At 37.8% G+C, this 21,074-nt stretch overlaps 1 protein-coding gene and 1 long non-coding RNA gene across 4 annotated transcripts in view; one reads left to right on the forward strand and one right to left on the reverse strand.

Moving 5' to 3' along the window:
• DCUN1D1 (defective in cullin neddylation 1 domain containing 1) overlaps positions 1 to 20,303 on the reverse strand; it is a 42,384-nt gene extending 22,081 nt beyond the window's left edge. Inside the window, exons 1-2 of one of the 3 annotated variants that reach the window (XM_051983242.1) lie at positions 20,187 to 20,284; positions 19,231 to 19,371 (exon numbers count right to left, since the gene is read on the reverse strand). In XM_051983242.1, coding sequence (XP_051839202.1) covers positions 19,231 to 19,233 — 3 coding nt within the window. In that variant the 5' untranslated portion in view covers positions 19,234 to 19,371; positions 20,187 to 20,284. Of the gene's footprint in view, positions 1 to 15,626; positions 15,645 to 19,230; positions 19,372 to 20,186 lie in introns of those variants that run through there. The other 2 variants (XM_051983244.1, XM_051983243.1) reach the window with 2 other exon arrangements.
• LOC127552918 (uncharacterized) lies at positions 15,919 to 20,180 on the forward strand. Its single transcript, XR_007951617.1, has 3 exons — positions 15,919 to 17,493; positions 18,498 to 18,633; positions 19,965 to 20,180. It is a non-coding gene; the product is annotated as an uncharacterized LOC127552918 (long non-coding RNA).
• Positions 20,304 to 21,074: the final 771 nt, after the last annotated feature.

The following is a 21,074-nucleotide window of genomic DNA, read 5'->3' on the forward strand; positions in this document are numbered from 1 at the left end:
GCATCATGCTACTGAATACAGTCTTGCTTCTCTCAAGCTTATTTTTATAAATTTTATAAATTTTTATAAATCACATGTGGGACTTTATATTTTTTTCAATTCTAACTTTTAGATTTGGCCAAATGTTCTGGTACATTTGTGAATCTTGACTCTATCTACATTTTTTATTCATCCTTGGTTACCTGCCTTTGTTTCCATCTTCTGAACAAGTCTTTTTAAAATTTAAGTTGGTTGGAGAATTCCCTGGGAATCCGTATTGGTTTCTTTAGACAACTCCCCCTCTTCCTTCTCATTGCCCAAAGTCACACAGCTAAGTAGTAATAGTGAGCCAGGATTAAAATCCAGGTCTGAATCCCAGTCCAGAGATCTTTCCACTAAACTTTGCTGCTCCCTGTGGATAAATATTTATAAAGCATTTTGAACTTTTCAATAAAATATCAAAGTTCAAAACATTTTCACAAAATGTGAAAAGATAGAGAGCTTCCCATAACAAATAGATGAAAACCAATGCTAACATTAAATATGACTAACATGGAACAAATATGCTTCAAATAAAAGTGTTTAGTTATACATTCTCCCTCTCAAAACCATTATTGCTTATGATTAAGTTTGAAATTGACTTCTCTTCTTTAAAACTAATGATCTTGTTGAAAATTATTAATTTCTAAACTAATTAAATTTCAATAGCAACCCTACCTTTGAAGGTATTGTTTGGTTTTGCTGATAATAGAAGGGGAGGGAGCTTCTCATTTGGGACAAAATTACCAATCCTCTCCTCAAGTACTTTATGGAGAGATTACTTCAGAGACAAGCAACATGTCAGCAGTGACCATTAGCTACCCTTCTAACTTGTTCTAAAAATGACAGAAAGCAGTTTTAAAAAGAGTTCAATGTGTATTCATACTTGGACCCACAGAATACCACTAACATATCAATATCTCAACATATCTCAAGTTTCTACATTTTTGAAAAGCACTTTCTCCCCAGATTTTTAAGAGTTTCATGCTCATTACACTAAAATATTATGGGAAGGGGGGTGGGTAGGAGAAGGGGTCAAAAAGAAATTGAAGTTTAATTAAATTTTCTATTAAATTCAGAGAATTAATCAAAAAAATTTTTTTCAATTTTTATAGCAGAAAATGTGCAACAGATACATTCATAAAATGTATTAATGTACATTTGTTTTTAAGCAAAGTATACTCAAAATATCTTATACATTTTTTGGCATAGAATTTTGCGGTTATCTCTGTAACATCACCACAACATTGTTACAGTAAGTACATAAGTAAAACAGATGCATTCATCTCAAGCTAAATTAGTTGTTTGTTTTTAATTTTTGCTCTTAACTTGGAATCACAGTATCTTAAAGTGTGTGGAAGGAGGGACATGAAAGGAGAACCCTTAGACTGTTTCAACTCCTACTTGAACAAGAGTTGGTTGTTACAATGCCCCCAATAAACAACCACTAGGCTTCTACTGAAGCCCCTTCCCTACTTTCCAATGGGGCCCATTCTATTTTGAGACAACTACAAAAGTGTTAGAAAGACCTTTTTTAAAAATACTGAAATAAAACCTGTCTTTGCTATTTCAACTTACTCCTCCCTCATTTTGTCCCTGTGAGATAAAACAAAATAAATGTAATTCCCTGTCCACATGACAGTCTTCTAAATACTTGAAGACAGTTATCTTATCTCCCCTAAGACTTTCCTTGACAGGCTAAGTAACTGATATGATACAGTTTCAAGTCTCCCCAACATGCTGGTAATTTGACAATGGTCTTCTTAAACATATAGATCTTATATTTTGAGAAATTAAAAAATACAATTAAGGTGAATTAAGACCAGGAAAGAATTATATGTATAGAGAGAACTATAATAAACCTTGTCCTGTTTACTCTACTCTTATTAATGCACCCAGAGATCAAATTAATTTGGGGGGATTTTTTAAACTACCATATCACACTGTTAAGTAAGTAGTCCATTAAAACTCCAAGTCTTTTCCTCATAAACCTTAAATCATCACTAGGTAACGTGTAGGAGGATATTCCATGGTAACCCAATACCAAAAGTAGAAGACAAAGTCCTTGTCCAGAGGGATAGACTTTGATTGCCTTGACTTTCTTTTAAAAATATCTCTGGGAGAGAGGGGAAAGGAAGAGACAGATAGATAAGATAGACAGACATGTATAAATAAATTTGTAAATAATTTATTCTTATCCATTTGATGTTGTTTCTTGTTATAAGTTGGTTATAAACCCAAACAAAAAAAAGGCTTTAATATATTTTGATAAATCCTACTCTTTGTTCTCGACAGCTTTCAAACTCCTTTATTAGAGGAAGAATGGAAAGCATGTTCAGTGTCCAAATCTTCTCTTTCTCTCTACAACATCAATCGTGCCTGACTCCTCTTTCTCAAAATACCACTACTTAGTGAAGGCGCTTGTCACTTCTCATTCTCACTACTGAAATAGCCTACTAACTAATCTTCCTGCCAAGTACCTCCCCACTTCAATCCACTCTTCACAGCTGCTAAAGAGGCTTCTGACCCTCTCATTCTCATGAGATCATAGATATAGAAGAGAAGGGACGTCAGGTCATCGAATCCAAGCTCCTCATTTTAGATTTGAAAAGTGAGGCATAGGGAGGATACTCAGTCCATCCCAGCAGCTTCCCATCACATGGAGGATAACATATGCTGTTGAACAATTTGTCCATCTAGACTAATCCCCCAGATCTTGTACAAAGATGTCCCCTCCATATATGCCATGGTCCAGTGACCCTGACCTCATTGCTATTTCTTGAAGATATTATAGCTTCCAATTTCAAGTGTTTCCCCTAGCAATCCCCCATGTCTGGAAATCTTCCATCTCATCTGTCTAATTAAAATCTCAAAGTTGCAACTAAAGTTCCACCTCCAGCAAGAAACCTCAGTCTTTGTTAATTTTAGTTCTTTATTTTTGTTCTTAAATTATCTTCAATTTATCCTATCTCTAACAAGTTTGTCTGTACATAGTTATTTGCAATGTCTTACCCAGTAGGATGTGAGCTCACTCAGAGCAGAGATTATTTTCTACCTTTCTTTTATATCTCGGTACTTATAAAAGTACCTGGTATATAGCAAGAATTTAATAAATACTTACTGACTGACATATGCCATTGCACTCATCATCCCCTCAAGCCTGAACCATATACTCCTTGCTAATTTCCATTTTTTGAAATTGTTAATTTCCTTCAAGATTCAGCTCAAGAACAAACCTTCTACCATCAGGGGAGGAGAACTCCTAGCCCATGGGTCATATAAGACCCATGAATTATTAGCTAAGGCAATAGAAAGTGATAATGGATTGAAAGCTAGGTACAATAACCTTTCACTGCTTGTGTTTCATATGGCCTTTGAATGATGTTATAAAAATCCAAATTGCCTGTGACAGAAAAAAGGTTTCCCAGTCTTGCTGTACATGAAGCCTTTCTAGATCCCCAGGGTGTTAGTGCCCTTCCTTCCAAACTACTTTGCATTTACTTTGTAATATATTCCACACAAACTTATATATGTAAATGGTGTTTCCCCTGAAAGAATAGAACTCTTGAGGGCACAGATTTCTTCACTTTGCCTTGATTTCTCCAGCACTTAGCCCAGTACCTGGATCATAGCAGTTGTTTAATGATTGATTAACTTTGCATGAAAAAAGGGATCTGCTGAATCCATTAATGACTTCCCAGAAAGCAAAATATTTGAAGATTTGGGGAATTAAAAACAGTGAGAAAAAAATCTTACCTATTAAAAAAATTTTAAATTATAGAAACAAATAATTAAATACCACTAGTTCAAAGTCCCTATTTTAAGGGATTACATTAAATTCTGATTCCATTACACTATATTCTAATATGTTTTAAATTGTTCAAATGTAAATTTCTTAAGGGTTTTTTTAGGGGTGACTTTATATTCTGGGGTGGCTATAATATTTTATATTAAAGTGTTTAAGTGTAAAACTATATGGCCAGTACCGATTAAAAGGCTTTAAGTTACCTTCTTTTCCAATAGCTATAGAGGAAGTAAATATGTTAACTATTGATTAGCAAGACATTGGATGAGGACAGCAGATTCTTAGAAAATCAAATGACTATCCTCAATCTAGCAAAGACCTTATTCATAGTGTCCCCTGTTCCATTTCCCAGATGATTTCCAGAACTTGGAAACAAAATTTTTAACATTTCTACAGTAGACAAAATAGGCAAGTTTAACTTTTCAATCTTAAATCAATACATTTTGGGTCAGGTACAGAGTCTGACCCCTTTTTTACCTGCAAAATCAGTGCATTTCCAGACAAAAGTCTGAGAACCTAAGAGAAAACATTCTCTGTGAGCCAAGGATAAAGGGGCAAAGTGAATCTGGCACTACCATATAACTAAGTCTCGGAAACACAGGGTAGGAGGGAGAGAGTAGCCACAGGAAATATTTCTTAAAGCTGGAAAGAGGTGTTGAGGAATAAGAGGAATAAATTAACATCATCTTTATTATAATTTTTTAAAATCACAAGTTTGGCATAAACAAACTTTTAACAACAAAGAGCATCACAGCTACAAAAGTTTAGCACATTCCAATATAATATGTGCCATTAATCTCTAATTGTTTTGTGTGTAAATATGCCTGAGATAATACAATTTTGGGTACTAAAATTGGTTAAGAATATCCAAAATATTAACAAATATATAAGATGACCCAATAATACAGATAAAAATGTATATAAAACCTGTTCTATGTTTCTTTTAGTGTATTACCAAAGAAGATATAGGATATTTTGTCCAATGTAACATATCTTTGATTTTAATTCTTACAAAAACTAAGTAATAAATAGTACATAATTTGGAATGGCAGTCATTTATTTGCTTGTAAAAGACAAAAAGGCCATTTTTACATTTTAATTGATATTTAATCATACCAAATTTTAACATTTATGTTTAAAGATATAAGCATCACACATAAGAGGAAAAGATGAGGGGTGATTAAGTTAAAAAAAAAAAAATCTAGATATTGCCACCAAATTGATCAAACTTATTTTGTGAGGAACAGAAATAATTACACAGTATTTCTTATTATTCTTACAAGTATCTTACCTAGCTTTCATTCTAACAAGCACATATATATATGCATGTGTTCAACATTCACAAAAGAAAATCTCCCAATAAACTAAAACCTAACATTTCAAATCAGGATTAATTTTAAAGATGCCAATACATGGTACTTGCAAAAATAAAACACACCCTAACACCAATCTTAAGTATTATTTTTAAATTTTGTGACTACAGATTTGCAGCTGCTCACCCTGCTCTGCTTCATCTTTCTTTTTTAGAACCACCAAAGAGAAATAAAGATGCCGAGACCTAAAAAGTTTTTTTTTAAAGGAATTCATTTTCTAACTTTATTCCAATAATCTCTAGATTCAAATGATATACCCTCCCACTCCCAACCCCCAACAAAATGTCCTAATTTTTTAAAAAAACTTTTAAATGACCTTAGAAAAATGTAAATATTATTCTGATAATAACAAAATACTTAATATGTCAAATAAAATAAGTTAAGCCTTGGAATCTTATCTTACACATACAGAGATCACTTATGTAGTCAAGTATCAAATTTATCTTCATTTAAAGCATTCACCTATCTGAAGTCTTCTCAAAGATGTCAGGATTAAGACCAAAGTAGAAATCTGTTGCCTATTTCTAAACTCTCAAAAGTTTATTTTCAAACCTACCATTTTAGAAAGGGCAAAGTAAGGGCACAGAGGAAGGGTATTTCCTCCTCTGCTACCTTCAAAGTATCCTTTAAAGAGTAGGAGGAAAAAAACTCAAAGGAAATAAGAAAAAGAGACCAACAGAACCATATACAAAAACACTCTTCAAAGCACTACAAAGGTAAATAAAAAACATATTTGCAATTTTCAATATTCAATTTACAAGAGAAGTGGACACTCCTTAATTTAAAAAAAGACAAATTGCTGCTTCTTTTCCTTTGAAATATCAAGATACATTTTTGGACTTAATAACCTGTCAAACAAATATGCTGTGAAAAAGAAGTGAAATTAACTAAATTACTATTAAAAATATCTAATATTTTAAAGATGAATGCAAAAGTGTAAAGGAGAAAATGTGTGTAGAGGCATATCATGAGTACATTTTAAGAACAGGTGGCCAAAAAACAAGTGGTTACATGTGTTTTTATATGTTCAGAAACAGAAAAGTCAAAATCTAACAGGGAAGATAAAGATTCCTTAAGATCAGGAAAAAAAGAGAAAATCATGGGATCACAGGATTATAGATTTAAGAGTTGAAAGAGACTTTAGCAGCCCTTAAATCTAAACCCTTTATTTTACAGAAGAGACTGTGGGTAGAAAGCAAAATAGAAAGGAAAATGTGTACTAGGGAAACAAAAAGTTTTGGTTTTAGATTTTAAAATCTTGAAAAAAAGCAAATAACTATTTTAGTAATTACCCTAATAATGTATGCTTTTTAGTATGGGTTGAATTCATTCAGAAATTTTCTACAACCCACATTTGCAAATGATAGTTGAAATTAACTCCTTTCAAAGTGCTGAACCGTTACTAAGAATCAAAAAAAGAAAAAAATACACATAAAACAATGTAATCAGTACACAGATATAAAGTATAGTAGCAATATACCTGAAAAAAAAAATTTTACTCAACAATGACATTTTTAACTTTCTGCAATACATTTATAAATTTACATTACACCCTTTATATTACATTATACACAAATTTAAAATTATTTATCAGATTGCCCAAAGGCTCAACTTTAAGGGACTGGGAAATTCTTTCTCTTCCACTTTCATGCATGGAATAACCAACTTTAAAAGAAAAGCACGGGTTAAAAACAACATAAAAGTGAACTCTTATGCAGTGTGTAGTGTTTATTCAAGGTAATCAGCATTAAAAACTGAATATTAGCTTTGATTCTGCATGGCACGACAAATATTGTCCCTAGTTTTAGATTATCTAGTAATGGAGGTAGGAATTAGCCTCTGCAAATAGACCTGTGATCTCACAGATTTAGGGGTTTCCTCCTATGAGGCTTAATATAACCTTTGACTACTATTTTTTCCCATAAGTATACCCCAAAGGGTATCATATAAATCCAGGAAACATTCCTTGAGCTTTCTTAACACACTGAATAATATGTATTCCCCGTGCAAATGGCTCTGGCCAGCTCATCCTTTGCCTTCACTACTGGACCAGCCCATCTTCAAATTCTAACCCACTTCTTGATGACAACTTTTATTATTTTTCTTCAAAGGTCCTAACTGGACACATACTGTGCAGCCTCTTGACATCATAATGCACCATTCCATCACTTTAGGTGATAATTACTTTTAATTTTTTGAAGACTGTTCTATTACATGTGTTCCACATAATAATGAAAAAAAAAAAAAAAAAAAAACCAGGACTCAACAGAACCTCAAAACTTGGAAAGGACTTGAAAGGCCATCCAACAGTCCAAACCATACCTGTTCAGGAATACTCTCTACCTCATTCATCCCTTATATAAACTGATGCAAAGTAAAGTAAGTAGAAGCAGGAAGACAATTTACACAATGACGACAATAATATATATGAAACAAATGACAAAAGAATCAAAATTGATTGCAGTGAAATTATAATGAACAAGTCTGGTCCCAAAAGAGAGAAAAGACATTCACCATTTTCTTTAGAGGGTAGGGGAATAGGATATTACAGGTTTGCTGGTGGAGTGAACACAGTGCAGGTCTTGGGAGTCAGGAAGACTCATCTTCCTGAGCTCAAATCTAGTGTCTGATACTTAACTAGCTGGATGACCCTGGGCAAGTCACAACTATTTGTCTCAGTTTGCTCACTTGTAAAAATGAGCTGGAGAAGGAAATGACAAACTACTCTAGTACCTTGGCCAAGAAAACTCCAAATGAAGTCGAGTCAGATACCACTGAAAAATAACCAAACAATATAACCTAAGATTTTTCCCAATATATTGCTTAGTTCTTCTGACTTGGTTCCTCCCCTCCCTTTTTTATTATTTGAAATAATACTTGGCTCTCTGAGAGTAAAAGTAAAGGAATAAAATAGGAAACTTTGATGATATGAAAATAAAAATGGCCATTTCTTATAGTAATTTTTCCTTCTCAACCTGAAAACTTGCAGGAAAGAGGAATAAATACTGAAGTATCCTGTGCTGCTTTGAGTCGGCTTTAAATGCTATTAAGTTTTTCCTTAAAATCAAGTCTCCTTTTCACAATTTCAAATCACTTTTTTATGAGTGATTATTAGGATCAAACAGAACAAGCAAGCTCCCTTTATCATGATAACTTTTTAAATACCTGGAGATAGTTAATCCTTCAAGTCTTCTGAAGCCTAAACACCCACTTTTTCTTCTTATACGATATATAAATAGATTAGGTCCCTCATCATTCCAGTATCCTTCCTCTCCTATATGCTAGCTTGCTCATGTACTTCCTAAAATGTATTAAGAAACAGTAAAATCACTACTTTATTTTGAACACATTCCCATGATACACTATGATCACTTCTTACATTTATAATCCACTAAAATTTTCAAATCTTTTTCACATAATCTAGGTGCTAGCCATGTCTCCTTCACCCACACTTGTTAAGGTGGATGTTTCCATCCCAAGTAGGTTTTTCCATTAGTCCTTTTAAATGTTACTGTTTTAGCCTGCTGAGATCTTTGGGGTTCTAGACTGTCAGCCACTGTGTGAGTTCTGTGTGGGACAGCTCTGTATCTATAATCTCTATGCTAAGCATGCTAAGTATACCATCTATACCTTCATACAAGTAGATGAGAAATATGTGAAACAGCAAAGAGCTAACAGCACAACAAAGAAAACTCCTTTTAACTTTCAGTTTCCTCAACTGTAAAAATAGCGAATTAAACTAAACAATCTGTAAATTCCCCTCTCAAGCTTAAAAATTCTATGATTATTTTCAACTCTCCCCACAATAAATTCTCTAGCAGAGTTTCCAAGTAGTAGTAGTAAAATTAACTGACAAGTTTGGTTACTTTCCCTTTCCCATGACCATGCTCTCTATTTAAGGTTTTAATTAAAAGAAAAAAGGAAGAGAAGTTAACAGACCAGTTTGTCTGTTACAATCAGCTCTTGGAAAAAGAACAATTGTTTATGTTGAAAGATTTGAGATATACTCACTTTGCAACTTTAAATATCACCCAAAATCACTTTGTATTAGTTTTCAACATATTTTATATTAATTATCTGTGTACATGTGGTTTCCCTTTCCCACTCCCCATACTGTAGAAATTAATTTCCTTAAGAGAAGGGATTGTTGGAAACATAATTAGAAATGCCATATACAACAAACATCTAATTGAACCACTGATCTTTGAGGTCAACGCTGAGTAATTTTTCTAAATAAATGCATATCTGATGAGCTGAGATAATTCCAATAGACATGGGATGAAAAATGCTATCTGCATCCAGAAAGAGTGCTATGAAGACTGAATGTGGATCAAAACACTATTTTCATCTTTTTTGGAGGGGAGGGGGGACAGGATGAAGTGGTTCTTTGCCTTTTGGTATTTTTCTTGCACAACATGAAAATTATAGAAATGTTTAAAAGAATCATACATATTTAACCTAGATAAGACTGTTTGCTGTCTTGGTGAGGTAAAGGAGAGAGGAAAAAAAAATTTGAAACACAAAGTTTTCAAAACAATGAATGCTGAAAACTATTTCTACATGTATTTAGGAAAATAAAATACTATTAAAGAAAATGAAGAAAAATTACAACAACAAAGCAAAGCCTGAAAGTACCTAGTAAAAATTGCAAAGTATCAAATTTAGATTTGAGACACTTTGTCTCAAATTTTACCTGTCTCAAAATTTACCTGTTCTACAGTGGAAAAGACTGTCTTAGGAGATAATGGATTCTCTCTCCTTGTACCTTTTAAAGCAAAGGATAGAAAACCACTCTGGGGGATTGATATAGAGGGGATCACTAGGGTATGTAAGTTTTTCTTCATTGTCTCTGACTCTTTCCCAGATCAAACATTCTGCTTGCTAAGAACTGTCCATTCTAGCTCTGAACTTTCTTCCTGGGGCAAGCATGAAGTCAGGAATGGGTGAAAGCCAAAGTGGACAGGCTTCTGAGAGCCCATTCTTCAATTTTCAGCATGAGGCTTTACATGGCAGAAATCAGAGAATTTCTACAAATAAGAGCTTTATTTATCATCTTGTTTATTGTCTAGACTTAAAGTGATGAAGAAAATGTAATAATGCAGATTAAAAATGTGTTGTGCAAACAAAAAACTCTTAACATATATTTGGAAAAATAAAATATTACTGAAAATGAAAATAAATAAAAGTATATAATTTAATATAGAATAATTTACAAAAAATATTTTTAAAATTATACTAGCCATTTCATGGATGCCTTTCATTGATTAATATTCATTATATAAAATGGCTTCAATGTGTCTCTTGATCTCTGACAAAAAAAAAAAAATCTAAAAAACTGAAGTGCATCTAGATACATTATTTAGTTCTATTCAAACAATTGTATCTACATAGCAACCAAATCCTATTTAGAACTATATCTCTTCATCAAAGAGGCCAAATTCTATACCTAATCCTGCCATAGACACACATACCCAATTTGAAAAAGGAAACTTTACATTTTCATCCTACTTGGGTCAATGTATAATGAATAAAACCTGAAAATAGCCAATCACTAGATGCTACTTAAAGCCTGTACAAAAATACTTTTAGCTCCCATTTTACAACTACATGCCCCTACCCCCCAAAAAAATTGGGGGGGGGGGAGGAGAGTTGGTTTGCTTTTTTTGCATTTAAGTGAAATGTTTTGTCCAAAGTATTTTTGGCTTGTTAGGGAAATAGAATTAGGCCACCATTCATATGGGAAGAAATTACATGAAATTCAATCTAGAAGACCACCTCTATAAAAGTATTTGCATAAAAAGTCAATTATTTTGTGTACAGATTTAATAGAAATATAAATAACTAAGGGGTTTAATTCAAAAAATCTGCCCAAAGTACTTTTTTGGGGGTTCAATAATAGGTTTTGCCAACTTATGTGAGATTTAAGTCATTGTTCCATGGTAGCAAGAAAGATTATAACTTAGGTCTTCAGTTTCAAAAAGAACATGAACTTTTAAGAATATTTTTTTTTAGTCCAAAATATATTGAAAATATGCCAAGAATCCTAAGTTACCTGAAATTTTTCTCCATAAAAAGCAACTTATAATTTTATTAAGATTTATTTTTTTAAATTATTTCACTAATGTATATTTTTTCAAATATTTCAAGGACTCATGTTTTCATCCAGTTAATTCTCCATTTCTACCCCACTTTCATTTAGATCTCAACTTCACTAGGATTTGCTGTTGTTTTTCTTCATGAATACTTGTGGCTGGAAAAATTCATTCAGTGGCAGCCAACTTTCCTGAGCTGAGTCTTTTCAAGCTTAGCTAATCTGGTACCCCCATATCATAACCAAGAAAGAACCCATCCTTGCAGTAACACTTTAACTCTTCTGTTTGGATGCACCTGCCTTGGCTTCCAATATCCTTTGAGGGCTTAGGGTCACATCTACTTCATAATGCAGCATGAAAAGTAGGACTTCAGTGGAGATCCAACATACAGCTATTAAATGAAATTCAACATATTTTAATGTAAATTTAGTACATGACTAAATTATTACTCGTAAGGAATGATGATTTCAATAGAGGTTTTGTGTAGACTGACAGAACAGACTAATTCTAGATTGTTGTTTATAATTTTCAAACTTTATAATAGGACACATGAAAAAGCAGAACAAAGATCAGTTTAGAGCTGAAAGAGGCCAAAGAGGTTCTTCATTTTACAAAGAAGAAAACTAGAGGACTACAAGTCAATGTACTTCACTAAAGTCCATGCAAGTAATAAATAGCAGCTGGAACTTCAAACAAGATCTTTTATTTCTAAATCCAATGCTCTTTCCATCCTATTAAGCTAACTTTTCATTATGCCAACCTAGTCCTAACATCTGAATAAGGGATACTTTTTGTATGTGAGGAATGAGACTGCTTTTTAATATTCAAATATTCAATACATGCCTTCAAAGTAGTTCAAGCACTTTTGAAATGGCTCCTTTGAAATTACCTTCCAAAAGCTTCTAACATGTCTTCTGAATAGCATCACCACTGATGCTATTCATCCCTGACATCAGTTTATAACCTCTTGTATTTATACTTTTGGACCACATGGTACACATTTGGAATATAATTTCTGGTAATTTAAAAATTCATGTTTCATCTTATACAGATTTTTTAAAACCATGTCATTAAAACTAAGTAATTCAAAATTCAAAAGTGATATCTCAACCTTAAATTATAATCATATATTCAACAATATACCATTTTAAAAATTATTTAATTCAGATTATTTGGTTTCTTTAAATTAAAAAAGGATTTAAATTAAAACAAGCACTACTACTTTAATTTTCTAATCTCAATTTCTTGTCAAATCTTAAGATCTAAAGCTAGTTGAAAGATTTAGTTATAACATGAATATAAACTTCAGCTACAACAGTCAGTGTAAAATTCACAGAATTACAGATAAGGTTAAAGAATTTGAGAGGTGAAAAGGATCTGAGAGATCAGCTGGTTCCCCTTATCTTTATAGTCAAAAAAAGTGAGACCTAGGGAAGTGAAACCCCAAGGTCAGGTTAGTGACAGCTGAGACTAGACAGATTCTAGGTCTTCTCATTCCCAGATCAGTCCTCTTTCCATTTTACCAAATTATCATTATTTTTGAAAGTAAAACCTCACATTTGCAAAACTGTTATGATTTGAAACTTATCAAAGTTAACTACCTAAAGTATAAAACAACTGTTGTAAACTTTCATAATTGTATTCTTTAGAGTATGAGACCATTGCCTTCCAAAATGTATATATTATGGCATTAATAAACTTGAGAAGCCTCCACATTCCGAAGGATCTATCATCTGCTCATTGTGGGAGATAAAAGAGGAACTTTGTACATGATTTTGCCTCTTTACATCCCCAGTGTTTATTACAGCACAAGGCCTGGCATACAATAAGTGCTTAATGATTGTTGACTAAAAATTGTTAGGGCCAAAAAAATGCATTGCATTTGTCCTCTTCTGAACTCAGCTAGTGGCACAACCACTATGTAATGGAATCTATCCTCCATTCTGGAAGCTTTTCCAAATTGGTAGAAAAAGAGACAGGATTCTGCCTTCAAGCATCAGAGGTCATCTCCCCATACTCTCATGAAGACTCTTTATTAGAAAGGACCACTTATGATCTCATCCAGACTTGGTCTCACCTACTCTTCATAATCATAACAAACAAAAATCACAATAAAATCATGAAAATATACTGTATTATTTGTTTTCTAGATGTCTTATAGCACTTGCCCAGTGTTGGCTTCATTTGAAATTTTGTCAAGGAGATGTAAGAATTAAAGCTTCATTCTTTGAAGGTTCCTGCTACTAAGAAGAAGTGGGCAGTATATATACAGCACAGGATAAAGCAGTAGTTTTATAATTAAAAAAAAAAACTTAATTAGTCTTCCAGGGTTCCAATATTGAATTGTGACCTTGGATGAATAAAAATCTCCTCCTTTCAAATTCTTATGTAAAACAGGGGAACTTCTATTACTCACAAGACTGGTATGAGGATCATGTAAGATGCTATTATATACTTTCTAACAGTAAAATTACATAGCTTATTATTTGCTTCATGGTTTTTATTGGTGATGGAAAAAAAAATACTAGAATTATATTATTACCTTGACAGAATATTCAATCAAATGAATAAGCATGCTTTGTGCTTCAATATAAAGTAAACAATATCTGTGTGCCTTCAGATATTTTAAAGCACAACAGTGATACTTGAATGCACACAGATGCTGTTTAGGAGCATTACATGTAAGACTTAATCTTTATTTAATAACATCCATTTAGCACCTAGGATGTATTAATAGCTTAGTAAAAACAAAGTAGTGGGGGATAGCTAGATGGCACAGTGGATAGAGCACGGGCCCTGAAGTCAGGAACATCTGAGTTCAAATCTGACCCCAAACATTTAACACTTGCTGGCTAAGTTACTTAACCCCAATTGCCTCAACAACGACAAAAAAATTGTAGCCACTTTATGTAGCTCTAATGGTATGGATTTATCAAAATGATTTGTTGTCACCAATAGAATGGAGTATGAATGTCTACATATTTTATATGTAGTACAATAATATATATAATATAAGATATAATATAGTATATAATATAGCATATAGTAATAATATCAAGATAGTAATAAATTGTATTTATTACATACTAGTATATAGCAATATATACAATATTATAATGTATATTAAAATACTCTCATCTAAAACAAAGTATATACTAGGGTAATATGAAGCATTTTAATGTAGAGTATAAGTTACTTACTAATGTATTACAATTTGCAGCACATATTTATATAGTATGTATTATGGTCTAACAGTATAGATTACATTTATGTAAGCATGTTTATATGTTAAATAATGTGGGGTATCTATAGTAATTATACAGTCTATATTTGACACGACTGTATTCTACGCTGATATGGCCACGTGTGAAGCATTATATACTAGATCTTTTATGCTACTACAGCACATCACATGATAACGCACAGCATATGCTGACATAGCATCCACGGTGTAGTAATGGGACCATACGTAAAAACACAAGCCTATATAACCATTCTGTGGGTGACAAGTGTGTGGGGAGTAGAGAACACGCGTCACGCTCGCGCGAGTGCCCACCACCACGCCAGGACACCCTTCCCAGGCCCGGCTCTGGTTCCCACGAGTGTCCCAGGTGGCCGGGTACAGACCACTGCGCAGAGAGTGAGGGGGGATTCACGAAACCCCCTCCCCCACACAGCCCGCACGCCCCCGCGTCAAGAAAGCGCCCACAGGAGCACGTGTGCCGGGGGTGACAAGGCACAATCGGCCCTCCGCTTGTCGGGGTCTGCGTGGGGATCCCAGGAAGGACTCGGGGCCACGGCAAACTTTGGCTCGGGCCCCTGCCCGCGCGGCCCCGGGGAGCTGACCGGCACTTTCCCAGTCATTGTCTCCCACCAGGCCCGGACAAGTGCTGGCGCTTCAGCCGCACACGCGCACTCGCCCTCCCACACACGCGCGCACTCACCCTCGCGGCATGACAATGTCAAACGTCCCCTCCCCCGCCCGCGCCCCCTCGCGCCCCCCGGGCTCCCCGGCCCGGCCTCGGCCCGGCCCGGCCTCGCGGCACGAGCCGGACGGCCCCGGGCACAGCGCCGCGCCACGCCGCGCAGGGCGGGCTCCCAGCCGCCTCGCTCCCGGCCCGCGCCCTTCCTCTCTCCGGGCGCGCACACAATGGCCCGGCCCGGCCCCGAGGAGCGGCTCCCGGGGCGCCCGGGCCCGGTAGCTACCGCAGACTCCGCTGGAGCCGGGCCTCCAGACTAGGCCCGACACCTCCTCGGCCCTCGCGTGGCGGTAGCGGCGGGCAGGGAGCGGAGCCGGGCCGGGCCGGGGGCGGGCGGACAGGCGCGGCGCCTCCTCACCATGTTGGTGTCCTCCAGGCCTCTCCTCTCCTCCTCCTCCTCTCCTCCTCCCCTCCTCCGCCTCCTCCTCCTCCTCCTCCCCGCCGCCTCCGCCTCCTCCCGGCTCCGCAGCGAATGGACGGCGGCGGCGGCGGCGGCGGCCTCGGCGGCGGCGGCGGCGGCGGCTGCTCTCTCGGCGCTTCCGGCTCCCGCTCATGCGCAGTGAGGCCCCGCCGGCCCGGCCCGGCGCCCGCCGCCGAGGGGAGGAGGCGGCGGCGAGGAGGAGGCTGCGGTCTGGGGGGGTGGGGGGGAGGGGACGGGGCAGCAGAGCGCTGGGGGGGAGAGAGGAGGAGGGATAGGGGGCGGGAAGAGCGGGAGGCTGAGAGGCGGGGACAGAGTTGCGGGAGGGACAGTGGAGAGAGACCTGGAATGGGGGAGAGGCGGAAAAGTGCGGGAGGGTGCGGAGCGGGAAGCTATGTGTGGGGAGAAGAGTGGGGGTGACCTGGAAGGAGGGAAGTAACTGGAGGCAGAAGGAAGAAGCAGGAGTGAGGGAGACCTGGAAGGGAGAAAGAGGGGAAAATGAAGAGACCTGGAAGTGAGGAGAGGGGGAAGTGCGGGAGGTGAGAAGCGGGAGGCTGTGGGAGGGGAAAAGAGAGCCGGAGGGAGTGGGGAGAGAAGCAGGAGGCTGCGGAAACAGGAGGCGGGGAGACCTGGAAGGGGCAAAGGAACTGCAGGCAGAAGGGAGGAAGAAGCAGGAGTGGGGGACAAGTGGAGGGAGAAGGGAGAGAGGTGGCCCAGGGAGGGTGCGGAGGGGGGAGGAGGAGCCCCCCTTCTCCGCCTGACCTCCCCAGCCCAGGTGGGCCGTGTTAGGGAAGCTCTCCGACCTCGGCATCCCCAACATCTGCGGGATGGAGTGGAGGGAGCCCCCAGGTTGGAATCACTGAGCCAGAGTTCGAATCCAGCCTGAGTGGTCCACCTATATGACGTGGAACGAGCCCCTTCTCTAGGAGTCTGTTTCCTTTCTTGGTAAAATAAAAGGACTGGACCAGAGCCGGCCTTGTGAACCTGGGACCCCTGAGGCCCGAACTGTTCCGTAACCGTCGCGCTAAGTGGTTTCCTTGGTAGTCCCCCGTAGTTCCTATTAGGGGTTCTGGTTTCTCCAGACTGCACACAAAGCAGGGACACTAGACTCGGGACTCCCTCAGCTTGCTTCCTTCCCTCCCAACATCCTGTGACTCATTAAACGGGGCGGGCGCTAGGGATGAAAAGCAGACCCTGTCCGCAGAGAGCCTTTGGGGGAGGGAGGGAGGCGGACACGAGGGGTAAACAACCCTGGAAACCAAGGAGAGGGATGAGGGGGGCTCCACGAAAACAGAATATTCCGCCTCCTCTAACCTACATTGTCTTCTGGCTGGCTTGCCACCTGCACCAACTGGATCAAATGGGCCAAGCGAAGAGCAAGCTGACCTCAGATTTAGAGGCGACCAAGCAGAGGGTCTGAATATGAGCTCAGCCCCTCGAGTCTGCCCCTCCTCACAATTGCTTCCTGAAAATTATCTAGACGGCTAAATTACTTGAATAACAACCATGTTTGAGATAGAGGGGCTGTAAGTTATTATCTAGTCCAATCCCCCCCCCCCTTACAGATGAGAAAACTGATTTTAAAGATGTTGAACAATTTGCCTGGCACCACACCACAATTCATATTGGAACCCAGTTCTCTGACTCCAAATCCGATTTTCTTCCCATTGGATGGTTGCATGGATGGATGGGAGCTATCCTATTAGAATCTGTCAACTGAAACTTAGTCATGCATTAACTTCAATGGTTTGGGTCAGCCTTCTTTCCAGCTTTCTCCTGCCGTAGGACAACCCTACTCCTTTGCCAGGTGAGAGGAGTGGGGTGGCTGGGAGCAGGAAAAATGCTAAGAATTCCACCAAATACAGTATTCCTCCATGAGAGTGCCCAGCTGGCCCCTTTATAAAGAGGATTATAGCATCACAGAGCCGAAAGCAACATGCAATGGCATCTAGTCCAATCCCCTCATTTTATGAAGGATTCCTTTAAACATGAGTCACGAAATTAAAGTTAGGACTCTCATTTTTGTCCTAAACCTACACCGGAATGATAGACCAGTTCCATCCCTGTTTTAGGGGTATTAGTCTGTTATAAGGTGACAAACCTAACTCAGTAAGTATTCGTTGAATAACTCATATAGACTGAGGAGAAACTATAAAAAATAAAGTATTTGATATGTTCACAGGCCTAAAGGAGGTTACCATTCAGTAGGGAAGATGCCTTATGTGAAATATCAAAGGGAATAAGAATAAAGCATGTGTCCTTGAACTAATTATGTTCTCTCTGGACTTCAAATATAAATATGTAAAATATGGCTGGCATTTTGTGCTTTTATATCATTAAAGAGTAAATCATTCGAAAGGACTTGGATGGGAGTCTGGATCACCTAAGAGTTCAGATGTCAATCAAATTAAGCCTCCATGGCCTAGAAGATCTGAGATAGGCCTAAGCTTTGCTGACTCTCTCCTCACATATATATACAGAGACATTAATAAGTCTCTTTTTTTAAAAATAATTCATAGTCCTAGATCAGACTTTACCTCCAGACTAAATTTACCTTCCTGGTCTATTTAAGATCAAATAAGATTCCCTGAACCCCTTAAATAACCACTAGGCTTCTATACCTGTGTTTATAGAATAGGGAGTAAAGCTAGCCTAGAGCATTGGAAAGAGTACTCCCAGGCCTTTGCCCTCATGCACTTAGCCTTTTGCCTAATGGTAAATATTTACTGAGGTTTTCCAACATTACTTTGGCTAAGCATTTGGAATCTTGATATGAGTTATTCTAAAACAACTGGTTTATTTCTTCTGTAGAGACTTGTTTTCAAGGGAATGGATGCCCACCATTGGTCTCCTAATTAATGCCTTTCCATCTCTCAAGACCATACCCACTGCAATCATCAGAGTTTATCTTGAATATTTGCCTAAGGCCTGCTTCCCTTGGGAAGAGGTAAGTTGAGGGTGAGCATTGTGGGCTCTGAATTAGACTGATTTCAAATTAGAGCTCTGTCACTGAATGGGAAAAACTAGCTGATTGTACCAATTGTCATAATTTAATGAGGGAAACATTAAAAAATTCCTCGTCATAGTTTTGGATTAAAAAAATCCTCCTGCACTGAAAAGCAGTGGGACAAAATAGACTGAAGACCAACCTGCTTCTGAAACATGTCATCCCTGTGACCATGGGCACTAGTGACTCAACCAGTGTCTCAGTTGAATCTCTTAAGACTGGAAATGATAAGTCTGCGTTGGTGGGAGTCATCCCCTCCCCCACTTGAAATCACAAGGTCTGGACCAGAAAACCCCAAATCAAAAACACTGTGCTTAGCACTGGGTGACAAATTTTTGGCAAAGATAAATATTTGTCAACCTGATCCAATTATTCTCCCAGGGACACACTTCTCTATAAACAACAGAGGTAACAGGGAGGGAGAGTCAAATACTGTTGGAAACATTTCAAGATAATAATGAAAATACTTTACATACATATCTATCTATATTGACCAGTAAGCACTAATGAGCATTTGTAAATAGTAAAGAAGATTACCATTTTTCAAGGCAAATCCATCAAATCAATCCAACCACTTGAAAATAATAGTGTTGCTGCAAATGCTTAAAAAGTCCATTTTTAAGACAAACTGTGTTCTCCATTTAAATATTTGCAAAATCTTATGTTTGCTGTCAAGTACTGTATAAAGAAACACAGAAAACTGAGAATTGTATACCTTTGCAATCTGTCTTTCAAGCAAAGCTTGTAAAAGAGAACAAATTGAAGTTAGACTGCCAACAGGCGTCTCTGTGAAGTTAGCTAGCTAGAATTAAGCAAGCAGAGTAGAGAGACCTTTGAAACACACCAAGGGACAGTTTTAAAATGCATAATTGCATTAAAGGCACTCTGGGGCACAGAGACACAAATTTTTCTACCTTTAATCTGAGGACACCCAGTTTGACTGTTTATTTACATGAATTAATCTATATATCTAAGATTCAGAAGGTCCTCATTACAAATATGTAAAAATACAATGAAATTAATTCCTGTAACTTATCCCAGGTATCAAATTCTAATATTCAGGGCTGGGCAGGCCAGAAATATATTAGGATAAAATTATAAAAGGGGCAGGTAGGATGAGGAAAGGGAGGGACTGAGCATACCAATGGGCAGCAATAGAAAGGCAGTGGCAAGACCCATACTGCCCTCAATGTTCAAAATAGCTTCCTGATTTCAAGGAGCAAACTGGGGAGTTGGGGGGAATTAAACCCTAGCTCTGCTCCTTGTTCCAGGGAAGGCTGTTCCTGGCCAATGGACCATGGACTTGACTGGCTGGCTATAGCTGTTTCCCACGATCTGGGCAGAGTTCCAGAATTAAACTGCAGTGAAGGACAGAGGGATGAATATCAGGGACAGCCTCAAGAAATCAAGGCCAGGCCAGTCTTAGAAAATGAGACAACCAGAGCCCTATTGAAGTGGGTGAGCCAACCAAACATGAAAATGGAAATAATCACCAGAGCCAGTCTGTCACCTCAAGATACATGTGGATCGGTTGTTTTTAGGTGCTCCACACTCATGGTAGAGGAATGTACTTGCAATAACGGCTGGGACTGGAGGGAGCTCTAGGAACTGGAGACCATGCCAGATCATCACTGATGATGTCATAATGTCCCACTGAATTATGATTGGAGGAGCAAGGACATTCATGACTTGGGTCAAACCCAAAGAGTTTCCTGTATCTGGAGATCTCTGAATCAGCTCCACTAAGTAACAGGTTGGCAATTTCTCAGTCATCCTGCATGTTCTTCCCTGCATAATGTCAGGGTAACTTTAACACAGGGCTTTTCCTTGGATGACAGGGAAAACCCTAGAATTTCCCCCATGGTGACTATTTGTTTGGTGTCTTAAATAAGAGAGAATATTGAGAAAGAATTTTGTCTTAAACAAGAAAAAACATTTCCAGGAAACTAAAGCCAAAGTAAATATGAACTCTATTGGTCTCTCTATTGGTCTTTCTATGTATCAGTGATTATCTATCTTTATCTACCTATCTTTCCATCCATCCATCTATCCATCATCTACCTATTTATCTGTCTTTCTATAGCAAACACACAAAAATCCAGCTTAAGTGAATATTCATTTGAGAACTAATGATCAGTCAGAAAGGAACGGGGAAGCTACATTTCCACGGGTACTAAATGTTTTATATCCAATGTACAGTATTGATTTAAACTAGATCCCTCCCCCAGTACTAGGTTTACTACACATTTATAAATGATCGCTGAAGAACAACAATATAAAAAGGATGAAGATAACCTCATGACAAAGGCAATCCCTGCACAAGGTGTTTACAATCTCAGTAAGACAAAGAAACTTAGAAACTAGTTCCTCGGGCACTCACC

This window comes from Antechinus flavipes, chromosome 3, assembly GCF_016432865.1.
Source record: "Antechinus flavipes isolate AdamAnt ecotype Samford, QLD, Australia chromosome 3, AdamAnt_v2, whole genome shotgun sequence".
Lineage (NCBI taxonomy): Eukaryota > Metazoa > Chordata > Mammalia > Dasyuromorphia > Dasyuridae > Antechinus > Antechinus flavipes.